This window comes from Brugia malayi, assembly GCF_000002995.4.
Source record: "Brugia malayi strain FR3 genome assembly, contig: Bm_v4_Chr4_scaffold_001, whole genome shotgun sequence".
Lineage (NCBI taxonomy): Eukaryota > Metazoa > Nematoda > Chromadorea > Rhabditida > Onchocercidae > Brugia > Brugia malayi.
In genome coordinates this window covers 147,082-174,134 of record NW_025062478.1, presented here as the reverse complement: position 1 = coordinate 174,134, position 27,053 = coordinate 147,082, and the positions used below count along the sequence as shown (strand labels likewise).

At 30.2% G+C, this 27,053-nt stretch overlaps 5 protein-coding genes across 5 annotated transcripts; 1 reads left to right on the top strand and 4 right to left on the bottom strand.

Annotated features, from left to right (window-relative positions):
- Positions 1-1,022: 1,022 nt before the first annotated feature.
- Bma-blos-7 (Uncharacterized protein) lies at positions 1,023-2,154 on the top strand (the record flags this gene model as incomplete). Its single annotated transcript, XM_001897340.2, has 3 exons — positions 1,023-1,320; positions 1,686-1,795; positions 2,038-2,154. 3 exons carry the CDS (start codon positions 1,023-1,025, stop codon positions 2,152-2,154), a joined length of 525 nt encoding a protein of 174 aa, XP_001897375.1.
- A 138-nt stretch (positions 2,155-2,292) lies between these two features.
- On the bottom strand, positions 2,293-6,174 carry Bm4111 (Ribosomal protein L14p/L23e containing protein; the record flags this gene model as incomplete). The annotated part of the gene is made up of 5 exons (XM_043081138.1): positions 2,293-2,412; positions 2,982-3,098; positions 3,312-3,501; positions 5,881-5,984; positions 6,169-6,174. The coding sequence occupies 5 exons, from the start codon at positions 6,172-6,174 to the stop codon at positions 2,293-2,295; spliced, it is 537 nt and encodes a 178-aa protein (XP_042937072.1).
- A 589-nt stretch (positions 6,175-6,763) lies between these two features.
- Positions 6,764-8,474, bottom strand: Bm5446 (conserved hypothetical protein,hypothetical protein; the record flags this gene model as incomplete). The annotated part of the gene is made up of 5 exons (XM_001892993.2): positions 6,764-6,900; positions 6,996-7,104; positions 7,312-7,482; positions 7,761-7,903; positions 8,273-8,474. The coding sequence occupies 5 exons, from the start codon at positions 8,472-8,474 to the stop codon at positions 6,764-6,766; spliced, it is 762 nt and encodes a 253-aa protein (XP_001893028.2).
- Positions 8,475-9,290: 816 nt separating this feature from the next.
- Positions 9,291-10,396, bottom strand: Bm5448 (GH15938p, putative; the record flags this gene model as incomplete). The annotated part of the gene is made up of 3 exons (XM_001897342.1): positions 9,291-9,382; positions 9,969-10,072; positions 10,380-10,396. 3 exons carry the CDS (start codon positions 10,394-10,396, stop codon positions 9,291-9,293), a joined length of 213 nt encoding a protein of 70 aa, XP_001897377.1.
- Positions 10,397-12,001: 1,605 nt separating this feature from the next.
- On the bottom strand, positions 12,002-26,070 carry Bma-che-12 (Uncharacterized protein; the record flags this gene model as incomplete). The annotated part of the gene is made up of 27 exons (XM_043081137.1): positions 12,002-12,240; positions 12,501-12,587; positions 12,892-13,028; positions 13,263-13,442; positions 13,843-14,003; positions 14,187-14,279; positions 14,490-14,679; positions 15,320-15,459; positions 15,859-16,063; positions 16,212-16,408; positions 16,816-16,931; positions 17,109-17,236; positions 17,548-17,729; positions 18,074-18,111; positions 19,127-19,184; positions 19,542-19,590; positions 19,787-19,971; positions 20,323-20,449; positions 20,804-20,937; positions 21,255-21,419; positions 21,978-22,163; positions 22,301-22,440; positions 22,721-22,834; positions 23,139-23,340; positions 23,556-23,696; positions 25,443-25,613; positions 25,969-26,070. The coding sequence occupies 27 exons, from the start codon at positions 26,068-26,070 to the stop codon at positions 12,002-12,004; spliced, it is 3,867 nt and encodes a 1,288-aa protein (XP_042937071.1).
- Positions 26,071-27,053: the final 983 nt, after the last annotated feature.

Genomic DNA, 27,053 nt, shown 5'->3' with positions numbered 1-27,053 from the left:
CAGAACAAAACCGATAATAGAAATTAAATGCAGAAAATGCGATAAGATCCGATCCCTTCCGTACGCTTAATTCCATAATTCCAAATTCATATGTTCGAGATAATTTGAAGACAAAATTTACTGAAAACAATCAATTTTTGCTACGATTTTAAAAAGTACCAAGTCTTAATAATGGGATTTCATGATGACAGCTGATATGATAATCAGAATGATACAGTGATAAAATAACCGGTTTATGTGTCAGTGTCTTAAGACGTGATTTACGTGACGTCTATTTAGTTCAAGAACTAAGCATACTTTTAACTTGTAACCCGCAGGTAGGGAGAGAGAGAGAAAGACAACTGTCTTCCTGTTGAAGAATTAAGGCAGTCCAGCCGTATTCTGCAGTGCATCGAACTGCGTGCGCTGCTGACTCTCTCAGTGCTTCTTTCCGGGATACCACGAACCTGTTTCGAGGACGTAGCCTGAAATTAATCGTCGCAAACCGGAAAAATATCCACCTTCATTTTATTTGTTTATTATGGCTCTGACCTATAACGGTACTGTTGTGTGCTTCTTCTCATTGTGATATTCAAAAGCTTCGAATTATTTAAAAATTTTGTGTTTGTTATTTTTCATAGAAATCATATACACGCAGTGAGCTCAGAACTTACTTGCCAGTGGCGTACGTGGTATCCGAGTGTCCCGTCATTCTTGTGTATTGAAGCATACAATTTGTGGAGTATTTATTGTTAGTGAATAAAAAATTTTGATCAAAAGTTGGGTGATGTCATATTTGTTTTGTTGTGCATACATAGCATTAGGACATGGTCTCATATCTATCTTTCAGAGTTTACTCTTATTTGCAACATTTATGTGAGTCTCTTTTTAAATACTTGAAAATATCACTTTTGATGAAATAAATGCTTTCCTCTTCATTCACTTTATTGTAAATGAATTTTCGTCGGCAAATCGTCCATTTTATCCATTTAAGGAACAAATTGAAAAGGTTTTCTGCGTCTTTTCCGTAAAACTGCACAACAATGGATCAGCAGCAGCCTTCTGAATCAAGAAATCCGGAAATCAAAATGAAAGCGACTACATCCAGTTCTCCAATTGCTGACCAGCAGCATACCTTTGTAGTCGAAAATCTGGAAGGACGAATTCGTGAAAGTGTCAAACAAAGCAGTATGCAATCGGATGAAAGTCGAACTTCGTTGCAGAGTATCTCAAGTAGTTTTGTACCGGATCCCGAAGTTTTAGTTAGCCTTGAGAGGCATGCAAATGCTATCTCAACTAATATAAATGTCGTATTACGTGATTTGCGTGAATCATTAAAAGGCAAGTTCTTAGTTGAAGTATGTAATGATTATGGTATAGCTTTACATTTCCTTCTGTTACATGTCTTATAACGACGAACACATAAAAATAGCAATGTTCAAATTGTTGTGAAGTTTAGATGAAGCAAATTGCTCTGCTATAGTGTCAAAGCTGTTAGTATGACTTATTATTACTCAATGTAGCACATCTTCCTGTATGGAAAGTTTACACTGCATAGCAAAAGTAATGCTAATAAGTAAAAATTTAATTTAGTTGTTTCTTCGTTTAATTCATTCTCTGCTTTTCTAATCCATCATTTTTAATCACTTCTTATATTTTCGCTTTTCTTCAGATTTCTTTATCACAAATATCAAAGTGATGTTTAGGAATGAGTGAATTAACTGTTCAAGCTACGGAATGTTTTGCTGATGCAATTTCTGCTTCCTGTAATTCGGTAGATGCTACTATCAAGAATACCTACGCTTTGCTGGCAAAAGTAAGCGGGTTCTGAATCAAATAAAATCCAAACTTTTTTACTTTCAAGTAGTTTGAAAGAAAAATCAAAATCATTGGATTACTGCACTGTTTTCTTTAAATACATTTTTACAGACCTATTTATAGTTGTTCATTTTGAGAGGCGCATTTATCTTGAATAAGTTCTTACGTTAATAGGTCTCCAGATATAAACAGCTACTATCTAGTTTGTCTACAACTTTTTGTTTTATATTCTTATATTAGGTCGAGGAAGTTACTGAAGCAATGGCCGGTGTACGAAAATTGTCCCAACAAGTGAAGGATATAAAACATGTTGTGGATTTATTTGAAATACAGTTGGTAACAAGTTCGACAACATAGCCCTAAAATTGTTATTTGTAATTTGATACAGCTTAGAACAAGTTTTTAATACGAAAAAATCAGAATCAAGAATATACTGTTGTATGCACTGATATGAGAGCAAGCAAAACAATAAACAATAAAATGCAACCAAGTGATTTAGAAGTATTTCGTAGCAATCGATAATATTTTTGAAAATTGTAAATTTGCTCGTTTTCGTTGAAGGATTGCTGGAATTGGCATGAGCACTCGAGTTCCAAGAGGATTTCCTTCATCATCCTGGAAAAGAATGTAAGATTTGTCATTCTGAATTCCGAAGAAATTCACTTCGAATCTTTGATACTGATCGAAAAATAGAAACTAATTAGACATGCTATTGCCTATGGGGAGCTCGCAAGTTAAACATTATAAATGTTTGTTCTTTCAGCCTCAAGAATTACACATCATTTGAGACAATCTGCTTTATCCATATCATTGATAGAATTTCAAGGAATAGCATGTTGGGAGGACAGTCGAATGCAGTGTCATCCCTAATTTCATAGTCTAACTTGATGAAAGTTAAGAGTCTTGATTATCACATCTTCCATTTCTCTTCTCGATATGGGGAAGAATCCAAAAAGAAGAGTCGAGTTGTAGAAGACGTCACAAGATGGAGCAAGCAGCAAAGTAATCTAATCGACTTATAAAGTGGTAATGGAATTCAATTATAATTAAGCTAAAATGGAAAGCCGAAATGTTTGCTAAAATAGAAAAGGATTTTAAATCAAACAAAATGACTAATTTAGTAACTGATTCTATTAAATAGTTCACTCTTTGAGTAATATGCATTTAATAAAGTTTTATCTTACAAGAAGTACGATGTTGTTGGTATCCGTTGAAGGTATTCCATGTTTTCGATAGTTTACATCTATTTTAGCTCCCACCACAAACGCCTGTTTCATCTCTCCTCGTATTGCAACCAAGATCTAAGTATAAGTTAGTAAAATCAAATAATAAACAAGGACTGGAAATTATATTCACTTATGGTAAATCTTAATTTGACCCGTCATCATGTCTCGGAATATTATATACCAATATTCAGTTTACGAAACTAATTTATAACTTACTCATTAGCTACCGAGCTAAGATATGACTACCCCTCATATATAAAATAGATGCATAATAATGGTAAGCATTACCTTGTCACCAAGTGTGGCATGGGGCATATGCTTCTTTCGTCCACCTGGTTTGTAAACATCGATGCAGTAGGCTAATTTACCAGATGTATTGGCCTCTTTACCAAGTGCTGAATTGTCGACAACCAGTAGTCGTGTACGTCGTTCAATGCCCGTACTGGGCGGTCGAGTTCGGTGTCGACTCAGTTCGTGTCTGAAACAAGACCAACAATTGTGCATGTTACAGTTTTCATCTCTATACTCTCATCATTTGTAATCAATTAAGTTAGTATTCAAGTTCAAGTAAGTTGTCTATAGTTTAATGCTGGACCAAAGTGGATTACTTATTTCCGATTAACTTTCTACCGAGAAATTTAATCTTTCCTCGTCCCCTTTAATCCTCCTAAAAAATTAGCTTTTTCATTTCTGAAAATATATACTACACGCTCCAATCACAGAATTTTCGGATTTATCTTTTATTTCAACACACAAAGCATTTCACAATAACTATTATCTATTTAGAATTGTTCTATAACGCGAAATGGAAAAAACAGTAACAACGAATATGTAATGGAATACAAAATCAGTAGGCAATATTTCTGATCATAAATCGGCTGGCAATATTCGCTAATATATTTTTCATCTTATTCTCAGATAATATTAAATCAGAAGTCTACAGAGAGGTAATTCAATATAAAGTGAGATTACATATAGGAGAAAAATAACCACCTGAAAATTCAACCACTTGGATGTGGATACCTATGAAGCGTTATAAACAATTTTGAATTTAAAAAAAAAAAAAAAAACGACCAGTGTGACAGCATAAAAGGAATGCCAATTGTCTTGAAACAAATGAAAAATTGAAAAAAATTGAAGTACTTCAACGTTCATAAACATGTATATCTTGAAAATGAAAGAAAAACGAGACATTTTATGGACTTCTCGACAGTTCTAACAGCTAAGGAATTAATTTTTTAAAAATATTAAAATCTCGATTTACTGTAATCATCCCAATCGTACACTAGACTCATTTTATATGCAAAACAACCTGAAATATCGCAGTCGAACTGATAAACGGAACAGAAAGAACTTTTGCTTTTCTAGTACGATCATTTCCTCTCTTTTAATATTTTCTTTTCCTTCTACCTTTTTTTAAATTCTATTTCACAAAAAATGACTTTTTCTCTCTCATAATCTCTAGCAACTTCCAGACTTCGATATAAATCAGTATGATAATTTTAAGCAATATTTATTTCCAAACACTAAACACATACTTATTGTAATCATCCCAATCGTACATTAAAATGTAGAATTTACATGTAGAATGCACCATTCCATACTTTTGATTTCTTAATTTGTAACGCAGCATTTTCATGTTGGTAGGGACAATGACGACAACCACTACCACAACATTTCCCTCTTAACAAATGCTGCGATACAGTCATTACCAAAAAACCTTTTTTTGGATCATTGTAGGACAGTCGTCGTTCTCGGATAGCCTTTAAATGGGCCATGTAAATGTCACGTTCCTCAGTTGTCATTCCTGCATATGTCTGCCATACTACTTTTGCTTTCTTCATCGAATCTTCGAATAAAACATAGTTCGCTACGAGCTGTCCATCTTCACCAATTTCCGTCTTATAAATATTTTTGCCAGTTCCACGTGGCTTAGCATAGACAGGTGCTGCTGTTTCGAATGATAATTCAGGGAAAGATGATTTGGAGCCAATAATATCCGGAAGTGTTGCTTCACTTTGTGTAGAAGTAAAGATGGTTGCACCATTAGCGGCTGTTATCTGTTCCATTTCTTTAGAAGAATTAGAATTCTCCAGCTTCCTTACATCAGTAAAGCAAGAGAACATACTACTGCGGCAGTAATATATATCTCGCCTGAAATGTTTTTCAAAACTTACCATTATGCACTCCATCCCGAAAAGAGCAATTCTGTAAAAATCCAAAACATATCATTTCGAAAGATGTAACTGACGAGGTAACATATAGTTTTTATAAATAAACTGAAGACGCACAGAACTTTCGAGAATAAAAGAAAATAAAGAGGATTTCTCAAAGGATATAAAACAATGGAAGGAACCAAAATATGTTACGCCGAAAAAAATTATATGAGCAAGAAAAATCAATAGTCATCGTTTCTTTTATTTACAAAGGAACGTTGAAGCATTCTTTGAATTTACTTGCATCTTTATTTTTCAAGAAACTATTCCAAAGTTTCTATTTCAACAACTTCTACACCACTATTGTCTATCATTATCTTAAGATCTACATTTTTAAGATCCTATTATCTACACTATTTCATATTAATGATTTTTTGCCACGGCAAAAGTATTAAACAGTCATAAAACTTGTCAGATTGGATCTCCGACAATGCATGATAACTAATCTGACATTCTACTTGGCTATCTAAATTTTATCTCCTTTGAAGACTAACCTAAATCAATAGAATAGTTCCCATGCTATATACTTTATGAAATCAGGAAGAAAATATTAAATTTTAATCGAACAAAACTTCAACAACAATGAAACTTCAGGAATATACAAAAATATAAAAACAATTGCGAAAAATTTTGAAACTAACAGTGGTTGAGGCCACCATCGTCCGGATGCCAGTGCTTTCGGGATATGTAAACAAGTATCTGGTACCGTGCATCGCTGGATGTTATAAGCTGCTAATGGAAGCATCTGTAACCATTATTTCGAAGAATTACGTTGAAGCTATAAAGCTAACTCTATCTCTAAATTATAATTTAAAACCTGTGAGGAAAGAGAATGTACTTTTTGAAAATCTTGATAACTAAAGATTAAATAACATGAATAAAAAATTATATAACCGCTTACCAAGAAACTTATGAAACCAAATGCTCACCTGCATTAAAAATATTAAACTGCCAATAAAAAGTTAAACGGAACAATATCCTTTTATATCTGAAAAAGAATTTCCAAAAGCGGTAACATACATCAAAACTTTCAAATTCTGCCACTCAGTCCAACAGGTTATTTCTAATCGGATCTGAATATTTCAAGGACCGGGTGTTGCAAAAACACCTGAAAATACCAATTTATTTCCTAGATATGTCTTGGAAGCAAGAAAATAAACGAACTCTCACAAATGATATATTATTTTTCAATACTTTTTAACCGTCTTATAAGCTACAACAGTTAGCATGGAACCAACTCTTAAATCAAAATTCGTGAAAATCCATCAACTAACAAATTAAAATGAAGAAGTAGACTCAAAACAACTTGAATCAAAATTTCATTTTAATGGAATGAATTGTATAACACGTTAACCCATAAATTTAGTAAATGACCGTGTTTAACGGAACATGAAAATGCGTAAGGAATTTAAATATTACGATATATTCGAAATTTTATTCATTCGTAATAACAATATAAAATTAATAAATTAACATGAAATTCCGATAATCAGTTTGACATTCAAAAGTTAGGTTAAGTGGAAATCACAAAGCAGCAATCCACGCTTGTATTGCTCCGATATCACACTGTTTATCACCAACATCTCCGTTCTCTTTTTTTACAAAACATTCAATGAAATCTAAGCGTAACAATGGCAAATCATCCCAACTGAAACATTTGCCTGGAAAATAAAAGTTTTTATGAAAATGAAATCCGATTTTCAATTGTTATTAAGCATTATAGTTCAGTGCAGTAAATCAGAAAGCAAAAACATACCTGTATTAGTTAGAGTTCTCTTTCTTGCTACACCATCAGTGGAATCTAAAGCTGCTTCACGTGTACCATTGATGTAGCCAAATTCTCGTTCAAGGGCTGTTCGCACGGCCTTTAATAATTGATATCATTATTTTTTTTTCAGAAACTGTTAGCGGTGCATTTAAAAATTATCCGAAGAAATACGCCGTTAATTCTTAAAAGAAGTTAGATGCTATGAAAAAAGATAGATGAGAAAGTCACAATCGCAGTGAAAAACAAAGTGAGACCTAATAATTTACTGGAAACTTCAAAATTCCAAAAATGACATAGACCAAACCTGTGAACTTTTGGCCAAAGGACAATTTTGCTTATTACATGCCACAAGTACCGGAACTTTTTTCTCCGACTCGTACAGAACATCATAAAAGAACGCTGCAACATCGCGTGATTTCCTGCTAAACGTTGAACTATCGATAACAAAGACAATGCCTTTTAAGCTATTTCGATTCTAAAATAATAGCATTTAGCAAACAAATTTGTGATACAACCAAATTTTAAATTTAGAAATCCAACAAGTTTTTTGAAAACCTCTGACTTATACAGATGGCCTAGTGTTTTGAAATTTTTATTTCACTGAAAAACTGGCATACCAGAACTGAACTGAACTAGTACATCAAAATTAGTTGTACATTACCAAAAAACATACCTTCATATGCCGACTGCAGAATACGAAAATAAATGCAACGGAATCTTTTATGTACAATCAATACTCCATTCAAAACTTACTTTCTGCAAGTAATTTCCAAAAAGCTTCTTTCGAAGCTTTTCAGATCCAGGAAAATCCACCAAAGTAACCAACGTATCGCTTGTAACTGAAACGTCTTCGCAACGATTTTCTTTTAAGGATGTATAAGTTTCTGGACTATATTCTGAAATACATAAAGACATCGCTTTCATGAACAAGTATTCGTCCTTTTACAGATCGCTTCAGACTTAGGAATAAAAAATATACAGTTGCTTTCGTTGTGAGAACTTAATAACAACTCGAAGCTGCTGTATAACTAAAGATGCAATGACGATTTTTGTGTGATTTTTTTTTTTGGGAGATTTTATCAGAACTGACTGATGGAACATAACTTTTCAGTCATAGTGCAATCGCATTTCACAAGAATTCTCTCCATCGCATAAATGAAAAGGTAACAAGGAGAATCAAGAATGTTTGGCCACAACTAAGAGCCTTATTGAAAGCAGTATTCCAAGTAGTCTTCCAATACTGACGGAATAAGAATAACTCTAACCTGGATTAATTAACTTCGAAAACAGCACAGTTTTTCCAGAATCGCATAATCCTACGATAAGAACTGTTTTACCACTCGATAGCCTCCTCTTCAAGATATACGCAAGTACCGAGATAAACACCACTACGATAGCAACCCAAACTCCAAGCGTTATACTAAACCGGTTGTAATCCACTAATTCATTTCGGATTTGATCCTCCATCCTTGAAGAAAAAAGCTATTTTAAGCATTACCACATTATTTTCACATATCTTCGTATGGTTCATGAAAGTATCATACCGTATCATCCCAAAAACTGAACTCAAATTCTAAAAGATAATAAAAAAAGGGAAAAATAACTGTCGAATAGCTCACTTTCCAGTCATGAGGTAACACATGAACTAATAATTAAAATATAAAGATGAAAAAACCGACTGCAGGATACGAAAATAAATGCAACGGAATCTTTTATATACAATCAATGTAATTACATAGTAATAAGCAAATATTATGTGCAATAACGAAAATATATAGCAAATAAGCAAATATTACAACATACTGTTTAATTAAGGATACTACAAAAAAAACGAAAAAATCGAGCAACATAAATTTGAAACTGCGAGAAATAATACAAGTTTATAATCTGAGCATTTCTTCGAGAACAGCAGATGGATAATATTACTTGAAGATAATAACACTAAAGTTAGTCTGAATAGCCTAAAGGAAAAGGCGCAAAGATAACTTAATTTAAATCAAAATGTTCAGATAATTCAATTTCTCCACATCTTATAGTGAACTTAATAAAATATATAGTTAAATCTAGCAATTGAAAAATTTTAAATATGTAGTTAAATCTAGCAATTGAAGAATTCAGAATGACAAGTGCTCGTTGATCTTTAACTTGATGAATTAGAACTAATTAGGTCGCTTGTTTTTCAACTGTTAGGAAATAAAATTTCTAACTCGTTCTTTCAGAACTTATGTATAAAGCACCAAAAAAGACGTATATATATATATATGCATTACATTTAAACAAATTTCATGTCAGATTAAAACGTCGCTTTACACACTCTGGCAGTGTTGTTTTTCCTTTCACTTTCTGTTTTTCTTCAAACAGTACTTCGCGTCCGACTAAAAACAAATATACTAAAATTAAAAAAAAAATAAATAAATAAATAGAATGAACTAACTAATGAAAATACGACAAAATAAGTTTCGAAAAATGTTTCCACACGATAAAACTAATCAACTAACTTGATAATTATCTAGCAAAAAACTTTCGGCTAATACTTTACTATCAATCAAAATGAAGACTTATTAAAAAGTGCCAGAGATATAAAAAATATACAGCAGTGTATACAGAGAGATGGAATTAGACTGAGGCTCGCATTTGAAACAATAAACAGCACTTCCTGTGGAAAATTAATTAGTAGAAAATGCTCTTTATTGCTTCGAAACTTTTTTTTTCTTCAATTACCATTACTCCTTTCGAGCTCAACTTTTTCCATTTGAGTTCCTTCATCCGCCAGCAGCACCTTCCAGATTTTTTTTTCAATACATGTGTTAAATGGCTATAATTTTGGTCCCCTTACTTAACTAATTATTCCATAAGGGTAAAGTTTCAAAAATGCACTCAACTGAAGATGAGTAAATAGGAGTGTTCAAAAGAACGCTTTCTTAATTTTCAACACAATAAATATCTACATAAATTAGTTACTTGCAGGATCATAAAATATTCCACGGAATTTATCCGCTGCTCGCTCACGTATCCATATACGTGTTGAACCGGATATAACACTAGCCAGCTGCACTATCACATACCTGGAAATTTAAAATGAAACCAAGGAATATGAGAACTTTTACAAGCAAAAAACAAAAGACAAAAAGTAAATAACTTCACTAAAAGTAATAACGGTTTCAAAATGGTTGCCAAAGTATGATAATCAGTTCATTATTCAAAAAGTAATGAAAATTGGAATTAAAATAGAATTATTTTACGACGATACTTTGAAATAAAGACAGGTCATAAATCAATCTTCGAATGCAAATATTGCGTGACGTTAAGTTACGTAGTCGCTAAGATATTAGTTACGATTTTTATAGAAAATTTTATCAAAACTCCACTTACTTTGACTTTGGAGGCATATTCAACTGAGAACGAAGAAATGCACCGTGTAGAAGACACAGAACCGGAAGATGTCAGTCACTCCAGCTGTGCCGGAATATGAAAACAGCCGCAATGAAAATCTCAGTCCCAACACTTGGGAATTTCTCCAAATAGACAGACCAGTTAGTTAGACTTTATTTTGAAATTCAATTTAACACAAAAAGTGATAATGAAAGTGATGAAATGGAGAATTAATTAAACAAATTGAAACAATGAAATCGTATATAATAATAAGAGAATCAATGATTCCTCGCATATTTTTATTAATATTTGCTAGTAAATAAAGGAAAATATTGAGTGAAACGGATGGTTAGTTTTTTAGAAAATTGATGGTAAGATTAACATGAGAAATTAAATAGTTGAATTGAAATGATTAAATTCTGTAATTAACATTTTATGAAGGATTGCTAAGGTAATTTCCTCATTACTCATTTACCTCATTTCTTTATGCCCTACTGAAGATGCGTCCAAAGTGAAAAAAGTGGAGCTTCGGTGGAAATTTTCATGATGATCTCGATTAATAATTTAGCAAATACGTAATGCAACGTAACGTCACGTAGTATTTACAGTCATTCAGTAACGGATTGATTCGTAACTGACTCTGTTCCGAAGTGAACTCATCAAAAACTCTATTTTAATTGCTACTTTTTATCCTTCTGTCTTTTGCTTGTTCCCTGAATTGGCCAGTGTTAGTCCTTGTTGTTGGCCTATGACCTCATCTACTCTTTGTTTACCTGAGCTCTTTACCCACCGTAATTACACGTCGTGTCGCAAGGCAGTGTCCACTGTTCGTCCAACTTTCGCATCGGTTTGTTCATTCTCTTTCATCTCACATTTGTAGATAACTCTCTACGAAATTATCAGTGTGACTCCTTGGAGAAACGTTCATTTCGTCTTATCAGTTCAGATCGATCGAGAGTCGAGAAAACTTCCAAGGAAATCCCAAAAGTTCTCCACAGTAGACATACGATGAATGTTCGAATATTATTCGATTGTAATGCAAAATTAAACAAACTTTTGCTCCATTTCAAGTCTTTATCAGCACTTATCACCTATCACTACTAAATGGGAAATCAAACGATAAACAAAACAATGAATGTGAGAGAGAGGAAAGGAATGAAGATTTAATGGCTGTTCCATAAAGCAATTGTATAACTCATTTATTTGAGGTACAAATCAATTTTAATGATAAGCAGCAAGCAGGTTGTATCCAACCTTTCACATACTTATTTGTCATTTAAATTTACAAAATTTTCACAAAAAATATTTTGTGTTTTGATTAAACTTACTTTCTACCATAATTATTTGAGATAAAACAGACATATTTATCAAATTCGTTTTGGAACAGCTTTAAATTTCAAATCAGCAATTTTCAGACTGAAAAAAACGATTACACAACAGTGAATCTAAATACCAGCGTTTATTTCAAAACCGGAAAATTCCGGATTTATAAATGAAGTAAATGACAGAAATGTGCTCATTTGTGAGCATTGTAACTAACAATCATATTGAAATTGTAACCATTATTGATTGATTGATTGATTGATTGATTGATTGATTGATTGATTGATTGATTGATTGAGTTATGAAATTAATTCTTGCAGTGTTTTCTTTTGGTTTGGATTAATGCGGAATGTTGACAATTGAAGAAGTGTTTTGATACCAATGCAGCGTGCCATTGTTATAGCATAGTGACGTATGGCTTCTCGAACTTCCGGATCACTGCAGCTCCGAGGTGGAGTCCGTAGTAATTCCCAGAGAACCGGAAGACCTACTGCTTCCGCTTGACGTGGCTTAATTGAATACACGGATTCTATCAATTCTATAAATTCAGATGTATAGCCGAGAATTTATAAAAATTTAAATTTTAATTTAAATTAAAAATTACGAAAACTAATTGAGTGGTACATTGTACAACGTATATTTCAAACAATTTTTTGATATAATCAAAAACAATGTGAATAGAATAAGATTGAGGAAAAGAGACGAAAAGAAGTAATACTTTGCATCCAACTGAGTGTATGTTACACTTTTTGAAATAATTTTAATGTAATTAAATTTACTTAGAAACAAAATACTTACTGCTAAGAGTTTGCAGCATAAATGGTTTTTGTTTTACGTTAGCTTGTTTTGTTGCGCTTGCAAATGGCGCTAAAAGAGCCATATTCTCTGAAAAAAAAATATGAAAAATATGAGTTGAAATTTAAATATTAAAAGTTTAAATGTTAAAAATTTCTGAAATTGGTGACATGGATAAATAATGGAGTCTTGAAATATACAAACTGTTAGTGTGAAAGGAATGTGAATGAGAGGAATGAACAAAAATATTGGCTTCCATTTGAAGATTCCTGGATGACAAACTTGCATTTCTAGATAGTAAATCTACTGTCATCCAATGATTTTAATTTGACATTATTCAAAATTGAAATTGCAATAAAAATTAGTCATTTAAAAAGTTTCAAAAAGCAGCCACCAATATATTTTGTGATTTCTTCAAAGCATAATTTTGCGTGTTGTCGGTGACCTTCGCTGCGACTGGCCAAATGTGACATTAGTGAGTTGATTAGCTGATAAAGTACTGCTTTCAGTGATGCTTCACTTGAAAAATAGCTGAAAAATATATTTTCACCTTGCATCCTATTTTTTTTTTTTTGTTTTTGTTTTTTAACAAAATTGAAATTATGAAAACATAAGTAAAAATGAAATTATTAATTAAAAGAAATAATTGGATGCTAAAAAAATTTTTGCCTGGTAGACTGCTACTTGTATTATTTGCCAAGGCCAGCAACTAGGCACATTCTCGACATGAACAGTAATAAGAATGTATTTTAGAGGGACACTTACGGCGAAAGTGTCGGGAGAATGGTGACAAGAGTTTCCATAGCTTCCACTGATACTTTAAAGTTAATATCTGATGTACGGCCAACAAATGCTCCCAGAACTTTTGTATCTGATATTGCTGCTCGATCGTTTCTCATTACAATTTCTGAGAATTCTTTTAAACCTTTCATTCGTCGCTCCCATCTTTAAAAACCCAATAAATATATGTAATAAATTTATTCAAATCAGTTTAACAAATTTAAATAAAAGCATTTGGACGAGAATTCAATAAGGTTTGTGACAATTTCAAAAGTATAAATAATATTTACATTATTCTCACATTAAGTGTCTCGCATTTCCGCCAATCTTCACGTCTTTTTGTTTTTTTTTTTTTTTTTTTCTTTTTTCAATTCACTTTTCTGCTACGTTACATTCACGTTACGTTATTATTTTGCTTTCACATTAACTTCACTTTTTACACATAAAACTTATCTTTCTTATCTAACTTATTCCTCTAATCACAACCAATACTTTTTTAAGATATATTTAATTAATATATTCAAAGCATATTTATGGTTGTTTAAAAAAAAAAAAAAAAACTTACTCGCTTGCAATTAGATTGTTTCGCACTTGCAGCAAATCCTGTTGTATGCTTTGTGATATCGGCGCATCTCGTCCATTACTACCAGAGCGCCTCGTACTACCACTTCTGCTAATTGATCCTAGTGATAATGATGATGAAGCAAGATTAGTTTCTTCCAAACCCTGTGAAATGAAAGAGAAATTAAGCTGTGGAATTTAAGAGTAAAGTGAAGACTAACTAATTAACACTTAAGCAAGTTAATTTTTTTAAAGAAAGTTTTTAATTGACGAACATTTGTTGATAATTTTTATCAGAGCTGTGATAAAATCGGACTGTATCAGTGTGAAACAGAAAATTATACTTACTCTTCTATTTATAGCATCCAATACTTCATTCAAATTCTGTCGTTCACTTTCATTCAGACTTTTACGTACTGCATCATCAAATAAATCATTGTTCTATAAAAACGATATTTAGGTTTAGTTGAATTAGACAAAATTATTAAATTATGTCACTATTTCTTATTTTTATTATTGATATTATTTTTTATTATAATTTATTGTATGAAAATTAAGTTTGATTTAATTAGATTATGTCACTATTCGATTCATCGTATATTTGTAAACTCTTTGAGAAGATTTTAAATTGAAAACCTTAGGATCTTTTACCTGGCTAAGCAGTCGTATTCCATATTTTCCAGTCTGTCGCACCGTTACATTTGCATCTCTTGCAAATAGTAGTAAAGATGTGACAAAACGTGGAAATTCTGCGCTACCGATGGCATTTATAGGACCTAAACGTTCCACTAATTTCACTAATAGGCTTGCACAGCACGCTCGAATTGTATTACTTTTGCTTCTAAAAAGAAAGAAAAAGTTAGAAATTATTTCAGAAAGTACTAAAACATTGAATTATATATTAATGGCACTGTTTAATAAAATTGTAAAAAGGTTTTTTCAACAATTTTTCATTAATTTCTAATTAAAAGTAAAGAATTTTTTGATGAATACTAGAAATTTTATACATTGAGATAATCAATTAGTGATAGAAACGATACTAACAAATAAAAAAGATGAGAAAAGCAAAGTGAATTTACATTGCATGTGAAATCTTTCGCACTCAAATAATTTAATTAGTATTTTTGTATTAGCTTAGCTGCATCATTACATTACTTATGTATTTCATATATGCATGAGACTTGGATCAATCAATTATTGCTATAATTATGTTATCTTTATCACTCTATCACTCATAATAATGATATGATTGGTAGCATAAAGAATGACTTAATAGAGGTAAATTAATTATTATTTAATAGAAAAAAGAATTTAACTAAATCTTACTATCATTACAGAAGTGACATGCCCATTAGTTCAAACGAAACAATCAGTGCTTTTCTACTTTTTCTTAATTTTAATCACTAACATATATATTTGTGATTTGACAGATTACGAATAATTATTTCTTTCTTCCATATCATCTAATACTAAAAGCTTACTTAGCTCCAGAACTAACTAATGCATAGAGAGAACGCCCAGGTGAAACATATTTGATCATTTTTTCCAGCGCAATTGTCGCATCATCACGAATGAATGCATTACTTACATCACCGGCTTTTTGCATCAATACCGGACATACCTGAATTAATAATACTGGAATATTTATTAAAAGGAAAACAACACCATTTAAATACTTGTTCAAAGAAAGCTTATTATATCTTTATTATCATACTACAAAAAATTAACATATTGCTTCTTGTTTATTCTTCTAAATTGCATCAACAGAAAGACCCAAATAATTTCCACGAAGTTTGACAAACTTTTTTAATTCTCTAAAGAAAGTTATTGAAATATATTGACATCTTTATTACCATAGAAAATAACCTAATAATATTTAATTAATTATTTTCTAATAAAAAATAAAATTAAATCAATTCTTATTATCATTAATGAAAATAATGAAAGATATTCAACAATAAATTTTGCCACGATGAAATTCATTTCAAATTAAATATTAGTTCAAGGAACAATAGAATACTTTTTCAATATCCGAATCCATCACTGTTTTAAGATTTTCAAATAAAGCTCCAAAAGAAGAAATTGCTGCTCGCGAAACTGTTGAACGTAAGTTTTTACATTCATTTAATAATTTCATAACAACAGGATGTATATTTGCAGCAAGCACACCTGGCGATATTTTAGTTAAAGTATCGATCACTTCGATGGCATAAAGTTTTTCATTCCTTAAAAAATCAAATCGTTTATTTTTCTGAGTACAGAATTTAAAAAATTCTCGACAAAATTTTCATACAGTCGAAGAATTGAGCGTAAAGGAAACCAAAAATTTATTAAAAATAGAATGTTAAGAAAAAAGAAAAAGCGAAAATTTACCATTCTTCAGCATCTAATTTCTGTAATGCATCATTGAGCGAGAATTCGGGATTTTTCAACAACATTTCAATATTTTGGACACATTTTTCACGTTTCGATGTGCTTATTACGGATGACGAATTTGACGTAATGCTTCTCATTGATGACGCAGACTTTAAATTATTCTTCCTGATTACTTTAGGAGATGCTTGAATACGCTGCAATTAGAATGGTGATGAGCAATTGTTGTCAGAATATTGTTGAAGAACATTGGAAATACTACGGAACGGAAAACTAAGGCGTAACTAGCGCGACGATAAGTTAGCGCGTGAATACGAGAAGTAAAGTACGTGAGTAAAAGTAAACAATGGGATTGCAAGTAAACAACGGGAAAAGACTTTCAATTGAATTTATTTCCTTGCATAGCTTAAGTCTTTTGAAATAGAACTATTATTTTTGTATTCAAGCACTATGCCATATGGACGTGGGATGGGAAAATAATTCAATTTATCTCATTTATTAAGATTTTTCCATTGAATTTTATTAGGAATTAAATATTAAATTAATTCTTAAAAACTGAGATTTTATTAGAACTTAATGAGCAGTAAAAAATGCTTGAAATTACCTGAGAGATACCAGTAGTTTTTGACGTACAAGCTAAATTTTGATGGCTAAAACTTTTCCGTACCAATGATAAGAAGGACGAACGAGTAGGTATTGCTGGTTCTGATGGTGCATAACCTGTGAAATAATCAGAATAAACAAATCATTCATTGATCTTTTATCAATCAATGATCACTCACATCCCTAAATTTTCTAAACTTTTGCTACATCTATAAGATTTAATTTTTGACAGGTAAATATTAAATTAAATGTAAATGTTTACTTGTTGAAAGCGAAATTTAGAATAAAACCTACTGTTGCAATAAGTTTCACACTTTGATGACTTAATGGGTAGATCGCCTGGATTTGTAATTTTTCTACTCCGTGAAATATTATTTGGCAAGAAATTTCCATCCGAATTGTACTGTTTCATTTTATCAAATCTGAATAACGTTGTTTTCATTCTACTAATTTGAATTAAATTTCGAAATGATTAAAATCATATTAATAAGACTAATATTAATCGAATGTGCTTCCTTAGTTGCTAGGGAAGCGGAACTAAGTGGCGTTCCTTTCCGGACTGAAACCATTATATTCCGTCTCTCTCTCTTCTCCTCTCTCTCCCTACTGCTTCCATTTACAATACAACTTGATTTGTTCCTGAACGGAACAATGCTTATTCCGGAAAAAAAACCCCTGATATTATTTTTCTGTGAAATTTCTCATTTGTGAAATGATTATGTTTAAAACAAACCCATTTCCAATCAAATTCTCCTCATCCTCACTGGGTTCTTTTCCAGTGACGCTCCTGTCGCTTATTGCGGTGGCGCACCTGGCAACATTACCGCCTGTACTACTATCATTTTGCGCTATTTGATGTAAATCGCCATTTAAGTGCAATTTTTGCAGCCGAATTGGTTCCACTGAATGTAAAGGCTGTAAATATTTCATATCAATTTGAAGAAAAAGAAAAAAAAAAATTGAATTCTTTGGAGAATCGACCGATATTGCCGATATTACGTTAAATTATGCTAAAAATTGAAAATATATTACTATTTGGATTGCAAAATTAGCATGCATCAACAATTATGGACAACAATTAGCATAGCTAAATAATAATTTTAATTTAATTTGTAATAAATGATTTCAACAAAACCATAGATAGCATAAAAAGTAAGTTTTCAAAATAAAAACAAAGAAAAAAAAAACTATTCTAATCATTAATTTGACTAATTTCAAATCGTAATTTTTTTTTTTTGAAAAATTATAAAGCTATTTACCGGATGATCGTCCAAATATTTTTCATGCATACCATTTCCTAAATATATGGTTTTCAAAGGTTATGACGTAGATTTTAAATAATCGAGATTGTTAATTTTGAAAATAAGATTAACAATTTTATCAGTTTGAATCACTTTATCTGAATCACCTTATCAGTTTTAAATTTGATGCATTGAATTTATACTTCTAGAAAAAGGTTACACTACTGTTATATTTTTCAATTTCACATAAAAAGATTTAAGCAATTTTATTGTTTAGAGCAACTGAGAAATATAAAGGACTGACAACAATCTTAGTAGTGAAATTTGAAAGAATTCATATATTAACAAAGTTAATTTAATTAATTAAGTTGAGAGTAATAGCTGTAAAGGAATGTCTCCAAAAAAAAGCAAAGAAAATGCTAAATTAATTTAATGCAAATTAATAGCGCTAATTTCTTTTCTCCAATAAAATAGTCTTGAAATATATGTTAAACTTAAATTCCATTCTATCCGAAAACAGAAAAAATTGTTTCAACTTTTTGACTTTAATCTTTTAGTTTGAAAGAAGCATTTAGAATCTATTTTTTGGAAATTAATTATTAACTTAATCAGATTTATTATTTCGGTAATAAAGTTTCATTTAAACCGAAATAATTTTGTCTAACTTTTGATTTCTTATTTTGGAATATATATTTAATGAATTTTCTATTTCGATGAAATTTATCGGCATTTTTTCTCTTTTTTTTGTTTTGTTTTAACATTAAAAATAAATAAGTTTGACTTGATAGACACATACTACTACTCATTAATAGTAATTGTACACATGAAAGTGATCAACTTCAAACATTCCATTTCATTTGAGATCAAAAAACAAAACTTTTGCTTTTTGTTAAAAGTTATAAGAAACAGAAAAATACATTTATTAGTTTTGCTTTTCTATATTTTGTGCAGTTATATAAGTTAAACACAAATAATTATTTCTTCAGTTTAAATTTGAAAAAAGAAAAGTATTATTGTCAACAAAGTAAACAAACGATGTGACAGAAAAAAGTTAACAGAACTATTACTAACCATTAAGTTTGTAACGATCACAGTCATCAGAGTATGGCCTTTCAGTCATTGATGCTTTCTTAAAAATTAATCAAATAAACAGTTTTACATACATTCCAAAAATATGAATAAATTAATCAAATCCAAGCAATTTTCGAAGTGATTTCGCACTTTTTTTTATTTTTACGATCGTTGTATGCAACTAAATTTTAACCTTTGTTTCTTTAATAATAATATGATTTTAGTGTAACTAAAAATATGAAAATATTTGAGTTAAAATTAACAAAAAAAAATTTTTTTGGAATTTAAAAAGGATTTTAAATTAGTGAATAAACTTTTTGAAATTTAAAAAAAAAAAAAAAAAAAAAACCCTTAAAAAAATGTGTTACGTTTGTTACGTTAAGTTATTTTTTTCAAAAAAAAAAGAGAAACTTGCCGTATCGTTTCTAAATAAATCTTCATTCTTCGATTCTTCTAACAACTCACTAAAATTTTGTTTTGATGAAATTTTATCATCAATGATTGGCTGAATGCTTCTGTCAATGCATTTTTCCGAATTGAAAACTAAGAAAGATGAAATTTTCTTCCTAAACTAATTAATGACACTTTGTTTTATGGTTAACAATTATTCATATTTCATTTCACAAAGCGAAATGAAATAAAATAAAAACAGAATGAAACCTAGAAAGTACACTGCTCGAACCATTGGCACCACCCATAATCCATTCATAATCTAAATTATTTGTTTTCAACCAGCGCCATCCTTCACGATTGCAGGCGGAAATGTCAGGAGCATCAAGCGGTGTGGCATATTCGATCAGTCCATCGGATCGTATTTTTGGCAGTGTATTACGTGATATTCTCTCCTTTACAATACTTTTTTTTTTTTTACTTTGAAAATTTGAATGAAATTAAAACATTCATAAATGGGCCAAAATTATTTCAAAAATAAACATATGATATTATAAAAATTGAATTTAAAAGTCTCGAAGCAATATAAATGAACAAATTTTTCATGACAATTTTGTTATCTAAAATTAGGAAATTTAAATAAGAAATTGAAGTTGAATTCTTATTTGATAATTGCTTTTATAACTTTTTTTAAGATAGCTTTTTAGTCATAAACATTTTCCATCTAGAATTGCACTTGGAAAAAGAATTTTTACTTACTGCAACAACTAATTTCTTTTTTTAAATTATTGAAACAAAAAATTAACCTTAACAGCACTTAAAAGACCATAAGCATGATGCTTTTCTTCCAAATTTGACACTAATTTTAGCAGACGTTTGGTCGAATTACTCGACAAATGCGCAAAAACAGCAAATAACTCAAATGCAGCCAACCTAAGGAAAGAAATTAGAAAGAATGAAAGAATAATTACTCATACTTGAGAATATATTTAGATGAATTAATGAATGAGTAAAAGTACTTGAAAGGTGACCATTTCAATGACAATTTTCGAGAAACCTTCACTAAATTAATTTAAGTAAGCAATCAACCTAAAATATAATTCTAATATTCAATCATTCTTTTTCGTTTTTGTTTTGAGGAAATCATATTGAAATTTAAATACTTCGACCTTTTCAGGAAAATATTTCGTGCAATAAAGTCCATCTGCGCGACAAATTTAAATTAATTAGAGAGAGAGAGAGAGATTTAAATTAATCAGGTTGCTAAAATTTAACAATTTAACAAACGCAGGTGCTAATGTATCGTACCGAACACGTCGTTTAGGATCAGCAAGTAATGGTACCACAACGTCAGCAATTGCTTTTAAATTGATTGAACGAGAATCGAAGGTAAGTAATGCAGCCGTCATAATATTTAAAATCTGAAAAGTAAATAAGCAAATGCTTCATTGAAAGGTATATTAGAACGTTTTACACGCAACGTCTAATTTTTACTTTTTTGGGAAACAAACGTGGAAATAAAAGAATGAACAATTAATCTGAGAGAAAAAAAAAAGCAAAAATTGGACGCTGCGTGTAAGAAAATTCGTCTCAAAATTCAAACAATAATTGTTACTTTGTAAAATTTAAATAATTTATGAAACTTTTAAAAATCGAAAAGAAGCTCTGGCTAATTTAAATTCGAAATTTTATCAAAAAAGATTTAAAAAATTTTTTTGTAAAAGAAAATAATGAAAACTTCTTCTCGAATTCGTGAATTTCGATGTTCGGAGTAAACACATAAATATGAAATGACACTTTTAGGTGAACAATTTCGCATTGTTATCATGCAAATTGCCATAATGTGTTGCCGTATTGCAGATTTTTGACTGCCGAAATGTTTTGAAATTAAGCCAACAATTTGCTAAAAAACCAACGTGATACAAACGTGATACGTGTAAAATATGACTTTCTTAAGTTCAACAAAAAAGAAATTTCATTATTAGCGGCAAAAATAATGACTATTATTAACCTAGAGTTTTATGGTACAAGGAATACTTGCATTATTTTTTGTTATTATTTCAGTTGCCAAATTTTTCTCTCTGTTCGATTTAAATTAAATCCAAATTCAAGTAATTATTGTAAATTAATATTAAAGAATTATGAATTTACTTAAGTAAGTAATTCGTTTAAGATTTAAAACATCACAATGTAAATTAATTCTACATGTAAGGAAATGAAATGTGAGGAGGTAAGCTAAGACATGTAAGGTAAGCCTGTGTAAAGATAAACCGTATGTAATAGCAAGGTAAGCCTGTGTCAAGGTAAACCGTATGTAATAGCAAGGTAAGCCTGTGTCAAGGTAAACCGTATGTAATAGCAAGGTAAGCCTGTGTAAAGGTAAACCGCATGTAATAGCAAGGTAAGCCTGTGTCAAGGTAAACCGCATGTAATAGCAAGGTAAGCCTGTGTAAAGGTAAACCTGTATATACGGTGCTAGAAGTGCTCCAACTTTTTCCAGCGTCAAACGAATGACATCTAAGCAAAGTGCGACAATCTTAAAATTTAAATCATCCAGGACATTCCCCAATGTGAGAAAATAGGAATGCAAATGTGCTGCAAATTTACGCGTATCTTCCGGTGTTATTCCATTCATAATTGCATTTACCTGAAACAAATTTAAAAGTTTCTTACATATTCCTTATTTTTAAAAAGTTATTTAAAGTTTAGTCATTTAAAAATAGAATTGTGGATTATTTCTTGAGAATTTCTAATCAAAGTTATAGAGAAAATTGTTTAATTAACCTGTTCAAGAGCGGCAATTCTTGAAGTTGCATCCGTTTCATTATTGAGCATATTACTGGTTGACATTGGTATGATACCAAATCGATACCGTAATTCCACATCAACAGAAGATGACATTTTCTCCTTATTCACCACACCTTCTAAAAATTATATTTCATAAATTGTATATAGAAAAAAGAAGCATACAATAATTTGAATAGTGTAGCATTAAATAATTGAAAAACTTTTTAGAGCTGAAACTAAACTTTTTCTTACATAATATTCTTAAAATTTCAAAAATTTCACATCTAATAATTCATGTTTGAGTTGTTTAAACTTATCATCTGAAACATAAAAACGAATTTTAGTTTGAAAAGATTTAGTTTACGATTTTAGATTAACAGCTTATAAAATCGAGAAAACCCGAAGGAGTAATTATACCTTTCATAGTATCACTTGTTTCAAAAATTATTTGTTCATATTTCTTCCATATTTCATACTGCTTCGTACTTAACTCTGATAAAATCTTCCTCAATTTCTCTGTACCTAAGTACACTAAAAGAAAAAAATAAAAAAATGTAAGAAAAAATTGAAATAATTAAATCGAATAATTTGAAATTAATCAAATGCTGCAGAAGGAATTGTTTGATTTGAATTACTTTAGCACATATTGCTCAATAGTGGGTTATTGATTATTTCAATATACTAAATTAAAACTTGCACAAATTTTTCATTTATTAAATTTATGTTCGTTGATTAGTGCTAAATTTTAGTATGAAAATTTCATCTCGAATTATTTTAATGAAAATTATTTGAGGGTTATAATAATAATAAATTAATGCAATAATGAAAAACAAACCCTTAAAGTGGGCAAGTAGACGAATAATTTTTTCAGATCTTTCAGATGAAATTGTGTGTAACATCTCGACTAAACTACTAATTAAAAATTTCCAATTTTGATTAGCACATTCGATTATCATAAGATTTGGAATTTCTCTCAATGCTTCATCTTTTATTTGCATATCATTTTCATTGTTCAGTAGGAAATTTCCAATTACTTTCTACAAAGAAAAAAAATGGACACAGAAGAGTTCATCAAATTTTGAAATCTTCGATATTTTAACATTAATATTTTCAATATTCATTTCTTTTTTTTCTAATATCATTCTTTTATTTATAAATTTAGAGCCATTTTATTTTAAATTATAAATTTTGTAAGCATTTGCTAGCATTATTGAAAACAAAGAAGATGAGTTAAAAACAGACCAAAATTTACCTGAACAATATTTAAAGCATCAGGTTGTAATTTCAGATAAGCTATAAGCATTTGATTTGTTATTCGACGTATCGTTATCTTCGGGCTACCCAATTTAATTACTATTGACGGTAACAAATAAGTTATGCACCATTCCATATACTTAAAATAATGAAATTTCAAAATTCACTTAATTTAACAAAAGGCATACATTCAAAACTATACATATATATATACTTAAACAAAGCCAAATTGATATATTATTAATCTGTTTTAATTAGATCAAAATTTGCATCAAAAAATCGCTGCCATTTTTTTTAGTCTCATTTGTTTCCTTCAGAAAACTTATTTGTTTCGTTAACATAATTTTAAACAATAATACTAATTTTAAATCAATTATGCATTAATCAAGTATTGATAGAACTCAGCTCCTCAGTAATTAACAGTAAATTCTTTGTAGATATATTCAATTTTAGTTTAAATTAGTTTAATTGCTAGGTTTTAAATCGTTCGAAGATAGATTAAAAGTGATTTCAGAGGTGATAATTAAGTCCTGGGACAACTAAATTCAGCTAACTGTGCAAGCATTTCAAAGAGAACACTTTGCATTTTCTTTAATTTCATTTTTTCTTCCCATCATTCGACAGTTGTCGAAGTAAGACAGTGTTAATCCGTAAGATGAAAGACTGTCTTTCCTGAATATTCTTAGACAAATACAAATCGATGCAAGCAGTCATGCAGCATGCATCTGCCACCTGCAGCTGCACTGTCACATAGGGGAAGGTGAGTGAGGACTGACTTCTTGCTGCAACCGTGTGCTTACCCCAGCCTTTATGCAAGTTTTCGAGACTCAGTAAACTAACTTGGACTGCCCTCCTCATCACTGCTTGAGTACTCCATCAGGTTCTCCTTTCCAATTCGTACCATTTGCAGGCCTTCAATCCTATCAAATTAGCTGTGCATTGCCGTTGCTAGCGAATAAAAGTGGTTGCAACATCCTTGATACCAGTTCAAAACCAGGTCAAAACCAGGTCAAAACAGCCATTAAGGAGGGTTCCCTAACATAAACTCTCAGCAATAGGTCATTCAAGCTAATTTGAATTATTGATGCAAATTGTAAATTGAAAAAAATGAAAATCTTCCTGTAGTATTATCAGCCTTTGATAAGATCAGAGAAAAAATGTAATATGGAAAATACCACACGAAATAATTGCTTACACGTGGAAACGAATTGCACCTTATTTAATTCTATTTGTCTAGAATTTGACAAAAATATTTCACTTCGCTTGAAAAGCTCCTTTCCTTTAAGAATTTTGAAATTTAAATTCAAAAATCAAATGAAGAATTTGGTAATTAGTTTCAATGCCAGGTGTTGAACTACTCTCTTTAATGTTCAGTAATTTCTTCTCTGTCCTTTTTTTCTTATTCGTTATTCAACTGCAAATATTTTTTCCTGATTGCAGGTTTATTCGTTTTCTTTCTATCTATGCACTTACCCATTTTCTGATAATTAAGTGTACAAAGCAAAAAATTCAATTGTTGGAAAGTTAGAGTTATGGAAGAAATTTTATTGGGAAATGTTAAGATAAGAAGGGAATTAGCAAATGGTGAAAAAGTAAGCGGAAAGTTATTAAAAGATATTAAAGTATTATTAAAAGTAAAGAGTAAATTATTAAGTGCGACAAGTATGTAAAAATGAAAATTTATTCAAAATATTAATGTAATACTTTTACATATATATAAATGCAGTTAAAGATTAAAAAATTGAATTTTTAAATGACCAAAAGAGGAAATTAATAAATCTGAGAAATCAATAAACCTGAATAAGCACATTACCGGTAAAAAAAAGTAACAAATTTTTTGCTAATACTTACCTGCTTACTTATTATTGGAAAAAGTATAACTTACATCTCCAAAAGTTGGTAAAGCATCATGTAGAAATTTAATGCACTGATGTTGTACTTCCCAACGATCATCCATTAAGAGACGCTCAAGTTGTTTGAATAAATCACCTTTTTTGACAAATTTGGAAAACCATTGTGGGTCATGCTTCAACCAGACGGTTAAACGACTTAGAGTCTATAAAAGTTCATTTCCGGATTTGCTGTCCTTTTTCTTAAACGTTATTCAGGATATTTGCTGTTGTAAGGAATTTGAAAAATTCAATTAGCCTTTGGTATTTTTTCTGTTACATTATAATAAAGTTAAAAGAAAATATTAAAAGTTAGAAAAGAATTTTTTAATTTTTGTACTTTTTTCCACTACATTTTCTTTACTTTAATTTTCCTAATTCATAGGTTTAGCCTAGAAATTAAAAGTAAAATATACTTAAAAGGGTTTTTTATTGCTTTTTTTGAAATTTTTGCATGGATAAAATCACATTTAAACCATATTTTAATAATATTTGTTCAGATCATTCAAAACAGATACTTACTTGCAAGCGAACATCAAAATCAGTGCTGCGCAAAAATTCGATAATGTCTTCGTCAGGCGGTAACAATGGTGTACTATGATCCGTTGCTATTGGTGCCAACATGTGGAATTGTCCTCAAGAACACCGCAATTCTATCATTAATGTGATAAGCTGAATTAGTTTGGACGATTCTTATCAGAAGAGATCAGTGATATTTAGATAGAGGGAAGGGAGATTGCATTAATTCGATCCTTTACAAAAGTTCCATCCTCTGATCTCGATCAATCCGATAATTTGAAAATTTATCAGAGTTAAAGGGTCATTTAAAGCCTAATAAGTTTTAAAATATTTTCGGAGAGAAAAGAGGAAAAAATTATTTCAATTCATTAAACTATTTTAAATCAAGAAAAATAAAATTATTGAATTAAAGTTAAAAGAAAATCAAATTATTCTCACTCACAAAACGTCTGATTAATTTTTTTATCTTCCAATTCCACTACTGTTTTGATATCTGCTAAAAAAACAAAAGTATGGAAACATTCTCGAAACTAAAAATGACAAAGAGATATTCTTGAAGTTATCACTGATCACTCATATACAAATAAATGCCCCATTGTCTGTATATATTACTTTAAAAGTTATAATATACAATAAGCATTGGATACAATTTTAATATATTCGTTCCTCTCAGAAAGAAATGGAATAAATTTTTAAATAAAATATATAAAGTATAGGAGAAATTCTTTAATTTTTTTCAAAATAATTTTTGAAAAAAAAAGTAGTAACATTCTATAATTTATTCATTTTGATTGAATTAACTCAAAAGAAGAAATAATTTTATAAGCACATGCTACTTTAGCAAAGATCTGATCATATAGGTAAATGTTACTTTACCTAAGAATGAATTATAATTTACTTAAGAAACGAATGAAACATATTGCTTATAGAATATGAATGAAAAAGAAAAGTACGAAGGATTACTCTCCTTTTTTTCATCTAAAACTGAATCAAGAAAGATGAATGATGAATGAAAAGGTAGGTGAAATAATAGTGAAGTGAGAGAGGTAGGTACCTTGAATTTGTCGTCACCACGGTAACCAAATTAA